This window comes from Eriocheir sinensis, unplaced genomic scaffold (assembly GCF_024679095.1).
Source record: "Eriocheir sinensis breed Jianghai 21 unplaced genomic scaffold, ASM2467909v1 Scaffold361, whole genome shotgun sequence".
Taxonomy (NCBI): Eukaryota; Metazoa; Arthropoda; class Malacostraca; order Decapoda; family Varunidae; genus Eriocheir; species Eriocheir sinensis.
In genome coordinates this window covers 119110-135626 of record NW_026111678.1, presented here as the reverse complement: position 1 = coordinate 135626, position 16517 = coordinate 119110, and the positions used below count along the sequence as shown (strand labels likewise).

At 38.5% G+C, this 16517-nt stretch overlaps 1 protein-coding gene across 1 annotated transcript in view; it reads right to left on the bottom strand.

Moving 5' to 3' along the window:
• Positions 1 to 677: 677 nt before the first annotated feature.
• LOC126991913 (uncharacterized) overlaps positions 678 to 16517 on the bottom strand; it is a 125127-nt gene continuing 109287 nt past the window's right edge. The window contains exons 10-14 of the mRNA XM_050850591.1: positions 5171 to 5356; positions 4089 to 4251; positions 2516 to 2579; positions 1874 to 2063; positions 678 to 778 (exon numbers count right to left, since the gene is read on the bottom strand). Of these exons, the coding sequence (XP_050706548.1) occupies positions 678 to 778; positions 1874 to 2063; positions 2516 to 2579; positions 4089 to 4251; positions 5171 to 5356 (704 nt within the window). The remainder of the gene's footprint in view (positions 779 to 1873; positions 2064 to 2515; positions 2580 to 4088; positions 4252 to 5170; positions 5357 to 16517) is intronic.

The following is a 16517-nucleotide window of genomic DNA, read 5'->3' as shown; positions in this document are numbered from 1 at the left end:
CAAATACCTCCCTGGGAAGAGCAACACCGCCGCCGACTTTCTGTCCCGCTACCCAGCTCTCAGGGCACCCCCGACAACAGCGGACCTCGACTCGGACGAGGATATCATCGGGGCAGTCGCCGCCGCAGTCATAGCCTGCACCGATCGGGAGTCAAGCGGAAGGCCGCCGACGACCCGACGTACCAGATGTTAGTCGCCAAGGTCATGGCGGGTGACTGGCACCAGCATAAAGCACAAGAAGTGGCATCCCTGCGTCCCTTCTATGGGGCGAGGGACAGGCTGGCAGTGATGCACGACGTAGTGACATACATGTTTGACCAGGGGTACGTGCGCCTCGTCATCCCCGAAGCTCTCCGACAGCAGGTAGCAGCAAACCTACACGCCAGCCACCAGGGCCTCGGTTCCATGCTGCGGAGGGCGAGGCAGTGTGTATACTGGCCGGGGATTGAGGGGGACCTGCGGCACCACCGCTCCGCATGCACAGAATGCGAAACACGCGCCCCATCGCAGCCCGCAGAAACGCTGGCGATGACGCCGCCCCCCGAGTACCCGTTCCAGCAGACGGTGGCCGACATGTTCCAGCACGAAGGACACACGTACATGGCCTACGCCGACAGGCTTGCCAGCTGGCTGGAAATAGCTCACTTCCCACACGGGAGCACACGCCCTGCGTTTCCTTAGCCTGACATCTTACACTCACCACTAAGCAGCAGACTGTCAAACCAGCCAGTCATGGTCAGGAGAGCCTTCTTGAGGAAGTGCCGGCAGTGCCACCGCTCTGAAAACCAACATTACAATGAGTGGATGAGCCCAGAACACTGCTGCTGCCCAGACTGACAACACAGTGCAGCCCGGCACACTACACGTGCTGCTATAAGCCACCTCAGGAGGAGGAGGAGGAGGACTGGTTCACAGAGCCATGACATTCTTCTTCCAAACAACAAAACTGTTTCCTCAAAAACTTTTCTTACAAATTTCTGGTTCTTATAATTCCAATCTAACACTGACAGGTGTGGCCAGAACACTCTTCTGACGACAAGGACAAAAAGCTGCATGTCCCGGCCCCTGACCTGACCTGACCTGACCACAGAAAAGCCACCAAAAGCTGTCCACTCACTTCCTTCCTTTCTCTCTTCTTTCCTTCCTCTGGACACTCTGTTGACAGGAAAACAGTTAGGAAGAAAAAATAAAAGAAAATAAGAGTCAACACAACACACACACACACACACACACACACACAAAGAGGAAGGCTGTGAAAGGCAGGCAGGCACTTGTGGTGCCCCGCAGGGCACTACATCTACCAACACAGATGCAGTAACACCTCCTGACCCAGTACGAGCACCACAAATAAACAAAGAAGAAGAAAGCGATGATGAACGGTAGAATTCATCTAATAACAAGAACAATTTGAAGAACACAGCACAGCGAGGCGACAGTGTGAAGAACAAACCATTATGGAAACACACAGGAAGTAAAAAGGGGCGTCTCAGGCCACCACATAGCTCTGCCGGAAACCACCCACTTCACCCAACGACAGCACCACGCCAAAGGACGAGAATCATGTAAACCCAAGCCATGTAGAATACTCATGAATATTCACTCTTATGAGGATGTAACCATATCATAGAGTGCACCCTCAGTGCCTTATGTGTAAAGTCAACGGTTATGACGTAGTAACGACGTATAGTGACGTAGGCAACCGCCCATATAAGGGGGTTCCTGTTGGATGTACGAGATGTTTTCTGCCTGCGCCCGCACCGGCGAGGAGAACCTTTGTCAGTTACTGACTCACTCAGTAAACGGGAGCACACACGCCCTGCATTTCCTTAGCCAGACATCTTACATGGCACAGTGAACGGAAGTCTGGACCTACTAACTGACCACTCCAAGATGCCTCTCCCACGCAGGACACTCGCCCAGTCCCCTAGGGCACCTGCACCCATGATCCCCAGGGCCCTCGTGCCCTGACTCCACCCACGGCCTTGGACGCCATCAGCAAGGTTGTCCTTCGGCCATCTACTCAGGCAGTGCAGTGGGCAGAGTTCTTTAGCGCGAGCCACCATCTACCAAGAAAATAATTAATTAGCGCGAAAGTCTCAGTTAGTGCGAACCGCAATTAGCGCGAGCCACCATCTACCAAGATAAAGATCAATTAGCGTGAAAGCCCCACTTAGCGCGAGATCATTTAGAGCGAACCGCAATTAGCGCGAGCAACCATTTACCAAGAAAAAGATCAATTAGCGTGAAAGCCCCACTTAGCGCGAGATCAATTAGAGCGAACCGCAATTAGCGCGAGCAACCATTTACCAAGAAAAAAATCAATTAGCGCGAAAGCCTCAGTTAGCCCGGCCGCCCCTCACGGCGGGAGTCTGTTCTCACTACCCCAATAAACGTATCTATTCATCGCTGACCTCTGATTCCACCTCTCACCCCAACAACAAGCTTTTATATTAATGATGAAAACCTTCCTAACACACACACACACACACACACACACACACACACACACACATACCATTTTAGCGACCTGCCCTGAAGCCAAGACTGTTAGTTCACGTGTACATCTGGGCGCCCAAAACCTGAGGAGGAAGAAGAAAAGTTAGGCCCATGCTCTTACATATGTTGGCACACAAGTAGGCCTACACATATTTGCCAAGGCTTTCACAGGAGTTGTGGGTATGTCCACGGGTTCATTTATTCTCTTTTCTCCTCCATATATTACGTTTAGCTGGCTCAAGTGGTAGTTTGGGGTTACCAGCCCTTAGTAGTACTTGGCGTATTGTCTTTTCTGACCCCAAACTATCGCCCCATAAAGATAACAATATGCATTTATAATTATTGTTAACATCGGTAATTACTGATGCTATTTTTTGCAATATTTATGGGCCAGAAACAGAAAGATACAATGTTATGCCTACGGTAAGCTGGTAACATTGAGGGGAGTGAGGGAGAAAAATAAGGCTTTGTCGTAGGGTCACCTGGGTGTTATTCTATACATATACCGTCCCTGGCACCAGTGACTGGCATCACACTGATTCTGGCACCACACAAATCTATGCCACTATGAACACTGCCTGGCATCACATAGCACTGCATAACACCTGACCCCATGTCACAGGAGAGGGGTAGGCAGGTCAGGTAACAAGACAGCCTAACACTGGGTAACTAATCTGTCTTGCATCACATAACACTGTCTGTGGCACTGTTAACACTGCCTGGCACTCCAGGCCCACGGGTGATAAAAGAGGGGAAGATATTGCAGACCTGTGAGTTACATGAAGACTGGCCAACATTACACCCATCTATAAGAAGGCTGATACAAATGAACCAGGTAATTACAGACCTGTGAGTATGATAGGATAGCCAAAGGGTGTGTCTACCAGCCCACCAAGGCCCATCCATCTACCATGCACGCCAGTTGAATGGTAGGGAAAAATGTTACAGCTGGTTGAATGAAAATGGGAGGATTGGAAAATTTTGAAATGCCTAACTTCGTACCACTATAACTGCTGCCACATTGGAGTTAGGAACACGAATTTTGGTAGGAATAAAGGTCAACTACCACACTAACTACCACGCAAGCTACATTTACCTACCACACATACAAGCTGAGTTATATACAAAAATGTTAAGTGTTATGACATTCACAAAAATATAAACATAATTTTTCACTCCCCTAACTTTGACCTGCTATAACTCCTACCACACTCAAGTTAGCAACACGAATTTTGGTAAGAATAAAGGTCAACTACCACACTAACTACCACTCAAGTTACATTCACCTAACATACATACAAGCTGAGTTATATACAAAAATGTTAAACAGTATGCCATTCAGAAAAAAATATCCAGGATTTTCACTCCCTAACTTTGTACTTCTATAACTGCTTCCACAATGGAGTTAGGAACACGAATTTTGTTAGGAATTAAGGTCAACTACCACTCTAACTACCACGCAAGCTAGATTTACCTACCACACATACAAGCTGAGTTATAGCAGAAAACGTAAAGTGATATGACAACCTTAAGAATTAACTACCACCACCACCATAACTACTACTACTACTACTACTACTACTACTACTTACATTCTGAAGTAGACTAGCACTCCTATGAAGACTATCGCCAGGATGAGCCCGAAGAATAGTCCGATGTAGAGCCCGGTGTTGCTAGCGGTAGAAGTAGAAGTAGTACTCACACTACTACTACTACTACTATCGGAGCCTATGGTGTTGTAGGCATCCTCTGGACCTGGAATAGTACAAAATAGTTAATAGTAATAGTAGTATTCATGGTAGTAATCTGTCTCTCTCTCTACTACTACTACTACTACTACTACTACTATTACTACTACATCTGGGAGGGTTAAAAATAGTCTAGTTAGTCTTAGGATAGTCTTATTACTAGTATTCAACACCCAACATAAACTATTTTTACTACTACTACTACTACTACTACTACTACTACTATTACATCTGGGAGGGTTAAAAATAGTCTAGTTAGTCTTAGGATAGTCTTATTACTAGTATTCAACACCCAACATAAGCTATTTCTACTACTACTACTACTACTACTACTATTACATCTGGGAGGGTTAAAAATAATCTAGTTAGTCTTAGGATAGTCTTATTACTAGTATTTAACACCCAACATAAGCTATTTTTACTACTACTACTACAACTACTACTATTACATCTGGGAGGGTTAAAAATAGTCTAGTTAGTCCTAGGATAGTCTTATTACTAGTATTCAACACCCAACATAAGCTATTTCTACTACTACTACTACTACTACTACTACTATTACATCTGGGAGGGTTAAAAATAATCTAGTTAGTCTTAGGATAGTCTTATTACTAGTATTTAACACCCAACATAAGCTATTTTTACTACTACTACTACTACTACTACTACTACTACATCTGGGAGGGTTAAAAATAGTCTAGTTAGTCCTAGGATAGTCTTATTACTAGTATTCAACACCCAACATAAGCTATTTCTACTACTACTACTACTACTGCTACTACAACTACTACTATTACATCTGGGAGGGTTAAAAATAGTCTAGTTAGTCTTAGGATCGTCTTATTACTAGTATTCAACACCCAACATAAGCTATTTTTACTACTACTACTACTACTACTACTACTATTACTACTATTACTACTTACCCAACACACACTTCGGTTCTCCACCCAACCACTCGCCCAGCTCGCCACACGACCTCCGGAAGCTCCCCCCGACCAGCCTGTGTTCCGGTAGACAGTGATATTCGACCAGGCTACCGTATTCCAGGGTCTGGTTGAGTCGGACTATTCTACCATTATCCAAGCCTTGTGGTAGGTCGCAGGTCACATCTGGAAGGGTTAGGAATAGTCTGGTTAGTCTTCGGATAGTCATGTTAGTAGTATTCAACACCCAACATAAGCTATTTCTACTACTACTACTACTACTGCTACATCTGGGAGGGTTAAAAATAGTCTAGTTAGTCTTAGGATAGTCTTGTTACTAGTATTCAACACCCTACATAAGCTATTTCTACTACTACTACTACTACTACTACTACTACTACTACATCTGAGGGGGTTAGGAATAGTCTAGTTAGTCTTAGGATAGTCCTGTTAGTAGTATTCAACACCCAACATAAGCTATTTCTACTACTACTACTACATCTGAGGGGGTTAGGAATAGTCTAGTTAGTCTTAGGATAGTCCTGTTAGTAGTATTCAACACCCAACATAAGCTATTTCTACTACTACTACTACTACTACATCTGAGGGGGTTAGGAATAGTCTAGTTAGTCTTAGGATAGTCCTGTTAGTAGTATTCAACACCCAACATAAGCTATTTCTACTACTACTACTACTACTACATCTGAGGGGTATTAGGAATAGTCTAGTTAGTCTCAGGATAGTCTTATTACTACTATTCAACACCCTACAAGAGCTACTACAATCACCTACTTACTGGAACTACTACTACTACAACTACTATTACTTACATTCACAGCGCGGTTGACTGCCACTCCAGATACCATTACTACCACACTTCATGACTATTCGACTATCCTCCTCCCCTTCTCGCAGGAATAGTCCGCTGTAGCCTCCACTCGGCCTCTATCCTCCACTACCACACTTAAGGCAGTAGTCAGCGTTGTAGTGAGGTTGGGACACCGGACTTCTGTAGGGGAGAGAATAGTATTAGTAGTAGTATAAGTAGTAGTATAAGTAGTAGTAGTAGTAGTGGCCTTGTGGGGTGTCGCATAGTCGGATAACAGGCCTTCTAGACACCGTGGGGATAGTCTAAAGTGTCCAGGGATAGTAGTAGTAGTAGTAGCCTCATGAGGACAGTTCCTGATGTTGCTCCGTTACTAAAACCTCTGGAAGATGCTGTCAGAAACACCTTCATACCGGCGATAGCAAATGTCCCAGTGACCAGGAGAGAAGATTGCTGGAGTTGCCGCCAAAAATGGGTGGGCTCGGCATCACCAACCCACAAAATCTGGCCGAGTCTGAATTCGGGAACTCAATCCGAATCACAGCCTCTTTGACCGGATATATTACCAATCAAAATGAAAGGGGAGAAGACAACCCTCAATATATTAGGTCACTAAGGAATGAAATCTCCATAAACAGAGAAGGAAAACAGAGACACTCTGAGTGACCTAATGAGAGAACTCCCAGAAGACACAAGGAGGAGGACAGATATTGCACAGGAAGTGGGCGCTTCAAACTGGCTAACCACACTACCTATCAGGGCAAAAGGCTTCAACAAACAAAAAGAATTTACTGATGCCCTTGCCCTCAGGTATGGCTGGCCAGTGGATGGGCTCCCAAACATGTGGCTCACCCTTCAACCAAAATCATGCCATGACATGCAAGCGAGGAGGTCTCGTCTGCATGAGACAGGACAAGTAAGAGACATAACAGCTCAGATGCTGAAAGAAGTCTGCCACGACGTGACTGTGGAACCCATGCTGCTCCCTCTGCAAGGCGAACACCTCGCCAGACGCACCGCTAATGTTTCCAACGAAGCACGAGTGGATGTTAGCGCCAGAGGGTTTGGACTCGTGGACAAAGGGCATATTTTGACATAAGGATCTTTGATCCCATGGCCCATTGCCACAGAGACCTGACCCTTGATGCAGCCCACAGAAGAAACGAACAAGAGAAGAACAGAGCATATGAAGAAAGAATACAGAATGTGGACCAGGGCTCCTTCACCCCGGTAGTATTCACGACGGCAGGAGGGATGGGACCAAGGGCGCAGAGCTTCTACGCAAGACTCGCCGAAACACTGGCGGATAAGAAACAGCAGCCAAGAAGCAGTGTGGTCGCCTGGATGAGATGCAGGCTGTCCTTCTCCCTCCTGAGGTCAGCCTTGGTCTGCCTGAGAGGAACCAGGTCGCCTGCACCCAAAACCACCCACATTGCCGACCTGGACTTTGAGGCGACGGCGGTTGATAGTCGTATCAACCACAAGCTCTGTTAACTTAAAAATAAAATGCTTAGTAAAGTTTGTAATATTAAATAAAGATGGTTGTCGGCCACAGTCATTGGCGGGGTGGGGCCAATGAATTGCTTTGTGAAAGGATATGAGAGAATATACCGCTCACAACGCAACTCTAATAGATGGAGGCCCGTAGTAGTAGTAGTAGTAGTAGTAGTAGACAGATAGTTAGATGTATTGAAGGTAAATAATCCTGGGTTAAATAATTAATACTGATACAAAACCTGTACCAAAATGGTGAACCACTAAACCTTTTTGAGTCAACACGTTTCATTTCAATTAATAAAGATATCAGTAAAGAAACAACAGTCCCAATCCCTCATGCAAGAGTTAACCAGCATCCTCATTCCTTCATCCCCTTCATGGCAAACTCCCGAACAGTCTTCCTTGGTCTGTACTTCCTCCTGCCTATGACTTGAACTCTTTCAAGAGGAGGGTATGGAGACACCTCTCCTCCTGAAGCTGACCTCTCTTTTGGCCACTCTGATAAACACAGTGAACAGCAAGCTTTCTTTTCTCAATAGTACTTTCTTTGCCCCTTGACCTGCTTCCTCTGCTGTAAAAAAATATATACATAAAATAATTTAGATGTTACTACGCTATCTTCTGGTATGTGGGGCCAAATAGCACTTCTGTACAGGGTCAAATTGCATCTCTCTACAGTGGGCCTAGGCAGAAGTCTTACTGTATTAGGTCAAATTGCATCTCCCTACAGGTGGGCCTAGGCATAATAAGTCTTACTGTAAAGGAAGCAGCCCAAGGGAGAACAAATACCACTAATAATGATAAAAAAGCCTGGTGCTAACAATGGGGCTAACTATGGAGAATGTGGCCAAAAGAGATTTGAAAATTTTGTGAGGTGTGTTCATACTCTCCTCCTTATTAAAGAGTTCAAGTCACAGGCAGCCTGGCACCAGTCTTTGCTTTCTAAACTGCTGCCCTCTTTCGGATTCTATCCCTCTCTCTGTTCCTCTATCTCCAGTTTCCTTTCCGGCCGTTCTATCTCTGCGGTGGTAGACGGTCACTGTTCTTCCCCTAAACCTATCAACAGTGGTGTTCCACAGGGCTCTGTCCTATCACCCACTCTCTTCCTGTTATTCATCAATGATCTTCTTTCCATAACAAACTGTCCTGTCCACTCATACGCCCTCACATGGAGTATGCCTCTCACGTGTGGGGGGGCTCCACTCACACAGCTCTTCTGGACAGAGTGGAGTCTAAGGCTCTTCGTCTCATCAGCCTTGACGTGAGATTAACTTTAATTAACAAGAGTACTACATCACAGCAGTGCGAATATTCCTCTGTACAGGGTCCTAGGGTCACATGGGTGTTATTCTATACATTTGCCGTCCCCGGCACGAATGGCTGGCATCACACTGATTCTGGCACCACGAATCTATGCCACTGTGAACACTGCCTGGTAACATAACACTGTCTGTGGCACTGCATATTAAACACCCTGGCTGAGCCCACATCACAGGAGGGGGGTCACACCAGGTAGGTGGTTAACAAGACACTGTAACACTGGGTAACTAATCTGTCTTGCATCACGTAACACCTGCTGAACTTGGAACTGTCGGTGGCACTGTTAACACTGCATAACACCTGAGAGCCCACGTCACAGCCCGTCACCTTAACACAGTGACGTAACACAGCCAGTAACAGCCCTATCATGTATCCAGGTAACAGAATACTACTAATGTCACAACGTGTAACACTCTCTGGGATCACGTAACACATTTAAACACTGCTGCTGCCACGTCACACACTCGTCCGTCACATGACGTAACTCTGTACTATGAAGGGGAGAAAACACTCACGGGAAAGCGATTAATCTCTTTTTTTTCACCTTTTAGAAGCAGAGCAGCAGGGCCTGAAACCTCATCAACGGTAACATGATTTTGGGGGCGGTTGATGCTTGAGGTCAATGAGTCACATATTTGACAAGGCTTTCGTAGGCGTTGTGGGGGGCATTTTCAGGGGTATTTAATGACCCTGGTGGTAGTTTGACCCTTCCTCTGTACCATGAACGTTAAAAGACACTCACGGGAACACGATTCATCTCCTTTGTGACCTCTTAAGAACAGCTGATACGGCGCGGGGTCAAAACTCGTCACCTATAAACACGTATTTGACAAGGCTTCCGTAGGCGTTGTAAGCATTTTCAGGGGTATTCAATGACCCTGGTGGTAGTTTGACCCTTCCTCTGTACCATGAACGTAAAAATACACTGTCTTACCGCCAAAAACACTGCAAACACCTCTCAAAACACGTCGTGAAGGAGGAACTGCGTGGACGATCAGCTGTGTTATGATTTTTTACCGCGCACCGATGCTAGATTATCGTACTCAGAGCCGCGCATTTACCGGCTTCTGACCCATACCTGATGCCAAGAAGCCCCAATAATTAACCCTTTAAACAACAATCATATGTGAAGGCGGTTATTTGGGTGATAAAAGCAGTGTGGGGCTCAGAAATCGGCAGGTGTCCCGCACTGGACTCTCGTACTTGAGGTGAAAGTGTTATACTTTGGGTCCCTAGAAAAATAAAAAAAATAAAATAAAAAGCGGCCATGTCCTGCAAAAGGCGACTAAACGAGAAGGAAACGAGACGAGGAATCCATTTCTGGCCTCGGCATAACGATACACTAAATATTAAGGGAGATATCGGCACGGAAAACTAGCGTGAAATTATCAAAAAAACATGAAAATCAATTATATTTATGTTATTTGAAGCTATTTTCATGCAAACGGCGACTCTTCTTGGGTAAAATAAGACGAGGAATACATTTCTGGCCTCGTCATAACGCTACACTCAATATTAAGGGAGATATCGGCCCGGAAAGCTCGCGTGAAATTCACCCCAAAACATGAAAATAACCTATATTTATGTTATTTTCATGCAAACGGTGACTTTTTTTTTAGTAAAACGAGACGAGGAATCCAATTCTGGCCTCGGCATAACGCTACACTCAATATTAAGGAAGATATTGGCCCGGAAAGCTCGCGTGAAATTCCTCCAAAAACATGAAAATCAGCTATATTTATGTTATTTGAGGTTATTTTCATGAAAACGGTGACTCTTCTTGGGTAAAACGAGACGGGGAGTTCATTTCTGGCCTCTGCATAACGCTACACTCAATATTAAGGGTAATATCGGCCTGGAAAACTTGCGTGAAATTCCCCCCAAAACATGAAAATCAGTTATACAACAGAATACAACAGAATAAAAGAGAATACAACAGAATAAAAGATAATACAACAGAATACAACAGAATAAAGAGAATACAACAGAATACAACAGAATAAAGAGAATACAACAGAATAAAAGAATACAACAGAATACAACAGAATAAAAGAGAATACAACAGAATACAACAGAATAAAAGAGAATACAACAGAATACAACAGAATAAAAGAGAATACAACAGAATACAACAGAATAAAAGAGAATACAACAGAATACAGCAGAATAATAGAGAATACAACAGAATACAACAGAATGCAACAGAATACAACAGAATACAACAGAATAAAAGAGAATACAACAGAATACAACAGAATAAAAGATAATACAACAGAATACAACAGAATAAAAGAGAATACAACAGAATACAACAGAATAAAAGATAATACAACAGAATACAACAGAATAAAAGAGAATACAACAGAATACAACAGAATACAACAGAATAAAAGATAATACAACAGAATACAACAGAATAAAAGAGAATACAACAGAATACAACAGAATAAAACAGAATACAACAGAATACAACAGAATAAAAAATAATACAACAGAATACAACAGAATAAAAGAGAATACAACAGAATACAACAGAATAAAAGAGAATACAACAGAATAAAAGATAATACAACAGAATACAACAGAATAAAAGAGAATACAACAGAATACAACAGAATAAAAGAGAATACAACAGAATAAAAGAGAATACAACAGAATAAATGAGAATACAACAGAATACAACAGAATAAAAGAGAATACAACAGAATAAAAGATAATACAACAGAATACAACAGAATAATAGAGAATACAACAGAATACAACAGAATAAAAGAGAATACAACAGAATACAACAGAATAAAAGAGAATACAACAGAATACAACAGAATAAAAAATACAACAGAATACAACAGAATAAAAGAGAATACAACAAAATACAACAGAATAAAAGAGAATACAACAGAATACAACAGAATAAAAGAGAATACAACAGAATACAAAAGAATACAACAGAATAAAAGATAATACAACGGAATAAAAGAGAATACAACAGAATACAACAGAATGCAACAGAATAAAAGAGAATACAACAGAATACAACAGAATAAAAGAGAATACAACAGAATACAACAGAATACAACAGAATAACAGAAATACAACAGAATAAAAGATAATACAACAGAATACAACAGAATAAAAGAGAATACAACAGAATACAACAGAATAAAAGAGAATACAACAGAATACAACAGAATAAAAGAGAATACAACAGAATACAACAGAATCAAAGATAATACAACAGAATACAACAGAATAAAAGAGAATACAACAGAATAAAAGAGAATACAACAGAATACAACAGAATAAAAGATAATACAACAGAATACAACAGAATAAAAGAGAATACAACAGAATACAACAGAATAAAAGAGAATACAACAGAATACAACAGAATAAAAGAGAATACAACAGAATACAACAGAATAAAACAGAATACAACAGAATAAAAGAGAATACAACAGAATACAACAGAATAAAAGAGAATACAACAGAATACAACAGAATAAAAGAGAATACAACAGAATACAACAGAATAAAAGATAATACAACAGAATACAACAGAATAAAAGAGAATACAACAGAATACAACAGAATAAAAGAGAATACAACAGAATACAACAAAATAAGAGAATACAACAGAATAAACGAGAATACAACAGAATAAAAGAGAATAAAAGAGAATACAACAGAATACAACAGAATAAAAGAGAATACAACAGAATACAACAGAATAAAAGATAATACAACAGAATAAAAGAGAATACAACAGAATACAACAGAATACAGAATAAAAGAGAATACAACAGAATACAACAGAATTAAAGAGAATACAACAGAATAAAAGAGAATACAACAGAATACAACAGAATAAAGAGAATACAACAGAATACAACAGAATAAAAAGAATACAACAGAATACAACAGAATAAAAGAGAATACAACAGAATACAACAGAATAAAAGAGAATACAACAGAATACAACAGAATAAAAGAGAATACAACAGAATACAACAGAATAAAAGAGAATACAACAGAATACAACAGAATAAAAGAGAATACAACAGAATACAACAGAATAAAAGATAATACAACAGAATACAACAGAATAAAAGAGAATACAACAGAATACAACAGAATAAAAGAGAATACAACAGAATACAACAGAATAAAAGAGAATACAACAGAATAAAAGAGAATACAACAGAATACAACAGAATAAAAGAGAATACAACAGAATACAACAGAATAAAAGAGAATACAACAGAATACAACAGAATAAAAGATAATACAACAGAATACAACAGAATAAAAGAGAATACAACAGAATACAACAGACTAAAGAATACAACAGAATACAACAGAATACAACAGAATAAAAGAGAATACAACAGAATACAACAGAATAAAAGAGAATACAACAGAATACAACAGAATAAAAGAGAATACAACAGAATACAACAGAATAAAAGAGAATACAACAGAATAAAAGATAATACAACAGAATACAACAGAATAAAACAGAATACAACAGAATAAAAGAGAATTCAACAGAATACAACAGAATTAAAAAGAGAATACAACAGAATACAACAGAATAAAAGAGAATACAACAGAATACAACAGAATAAAAGAGAATACAACAGAATACAACAGAATAAAAGAGAATACAACAGAATAAAAGATAATACAACAGAATACAACAGAATAAAAGAGAATACAACAGAATACAACAGAATAAAAGAGAATACAACAGAATACAACAGAATACAACAGAATAAAAGATAATACAACAGAATACAACAGAATAAAAGAGAATACAACAGAATACAACAGAATAAAAGATAATACAACAGAATACAACAGAATAAAAGAATACAACAGAATAAAAGAGAATACAACAGAATACAACAGAATAAAGAGAATACAACAGAATACAACAGAATAAAAGAGAATACAACAGAATACAACAGAATAAAAGAACAACAGAATACAACAGAATACAACAGAATAAAAGATAATACAACAGAATACAACAGAATAAAAGAATACAACAGAATACAACAGAATACAACAGAATACAACAGAATAAAAGAAATACAACAGAATACAACAGAAAAAAGATAATACAACAGAATAAAAGAGAATACAACAGAATACAACAGAATAAAGAAAGAGAATACAACAGAATACAACAGAATAAAAGAATACAACAGAATACAACAGAATAACAGAATACAACAGAATACAACAGAATACAACAGAATACAACAGAATACAACAGAATACAAGAATACAACAGAATAAAAGAATACAACAGAATACAACAGAATAAAAGATAATACAACAGAATACAACAGAATAAAAGAGAATACAACAGAATACAACAGAATAAAAGATAATACAACAGAATACAACAGAATACAACAGAATAAAAGATAATATAACAGAATACAACAGAATAAAAGAGAATACAACAGAATACAACAGAATAAAAGAGAATACAACAGAATACAACAGAATAAAAGAGAATACAACAGAATAGAATACAACAGAATAAAGAATACAACAGAATACAACAGAATACAACAGAATAAAGAGAATACAACATAATAAATCAGAATAATAGATAATACAACATAATAAAACAGAATAAAAGAGAATACAACAGAATAAAAGAGAATACAACAGAATACAACAGAATAATAGAGAATACAACAGAATACAACAGAATAAAAAGAGAATACAACATAATAAAAAAGAATACAACAGAATAAAACATAATAAAAGAGAATACAACAGAATAAAACAGAATAAAAGAGAATACAACAGAATAAAAGAGAATACAACAGAATACAACAGAATAAAAGAGAATACAACAGAATACAACAGAATAAAAGAATACAACAGAATACAACAGAATAAAGAGAATACAACAGAATACAACAGAATAAGAGAATACAACAGAATACAAAAGATAATACAACAGAATACAACAGAATACAACAGAATAAAAAGAGAATACAACAGAATAAAGAATAATACAACAGAATAAAAGAGAATACGACAGAATACAACAGAATAAAAGAGAATACAACAGAATACAACAGAATAAAAGAATACAACAGAATACAACAGAATACAACAGAATAAAAGAGAATACAACAGAATACAACAGAATAAAAGAGAATACAACAGAATACAACAGAATAAAAGAGAATACAACAGAATACAACAGAATAAAGAGAATACAACAGAATAAAAGAGACTACAACAGAATACAACAGAATAAAAGAATACAACAGAATACAACAGAATAAAAGAGAATACAACAGAATAAAGAGAATACAACAGAATACAACAGAATAAAAGAGAATACAACAGAATACAAAAGAGAATACAACAGAATAAAAGAGAATACAACAGAATACAACAGAATAAAAGAGAATACAACAGAATACAACAGAATAAAAGAGAATACAACAGAATACAACAGAATAAAGAGAATACAACAGAATACAACAGAATAAAAGAGAATACAACAGAATACAACAGAATAAAAGAGAATACAACAGAATACAACAGAATAAAAGATAATACAACAGAATACAACAGAATAAAAGAGAATACAACAGAATAAAAGAGAATACAACAGAATACAACAGAATACAACAGAATAAAGAGAATACAACAGAATACAACAGAATAAAAGAGAATACAACAGAATACAACAGAATACAACAGAATAAACAGAATACAACAGAATAAGAGAATACAACAGAATAAAAGAGAATACAACAGAATACAACAGAATAAAAGAGAATACAACAGAATAAAAGAGAATACAACAGAATACAACAGAATAAAAGAGAATACAACAGAATACAACAGAATAAAAGAGAATACAACAGAATAAAGAATACAACAGAATACAACAGAATAAAAGAATACAACAGAATACAACAGAATAAAGAGAATACAACAGAATAAAAGAGAATACAACAGAATACAACAGAATAAAAAGAGAATACAACAGAATACAACAGAATAAAAGAGAATACAACAGAATACAACAGAATAAAAGAGAATACAACAGAATACAACAGAATAAAAGAGAATACAACAGAATACAACAGAATAAAAGAGAATACAACAGAATACAACAGAATAAAAGATAATACAACAGAATACAACAGAATAAAAGAGAATACAACAGAATACAACAGAATAAAAGAGAATACAACAGAATACAACAGAATAAAAGAGAATACAACAGAATACAACAGAATAAAAGAGAATACAACAGAATACAACAGAATAAGAGAATACAACAGAATACAACAGAATAAAAGAGAATACAACAGAATAAAAGAGAATACAACAGAATACAACAGAATAAAAGAGAATACAACAGAATACAACAGAATAAAAGAGAATACAACAGAATACAACAGAATAAAAGAGAATACAACAGAATACAACAGAAAAAAAGAGAATACAACAGAATAAAAGAGAATACAACAGAATAAAAGAGAATACAACAGAATACAACAGAATAAAAGATAATACAACAGAATACAACAGAATAAAAGAGAATACAACAGAATACAACAGAATAAAAGAGAATACAACAGAATACAACAGAATAAAAGAGAATACAACAGAATACAACAGAATAAAAGAGAATACAACAGAATACAACAGAAT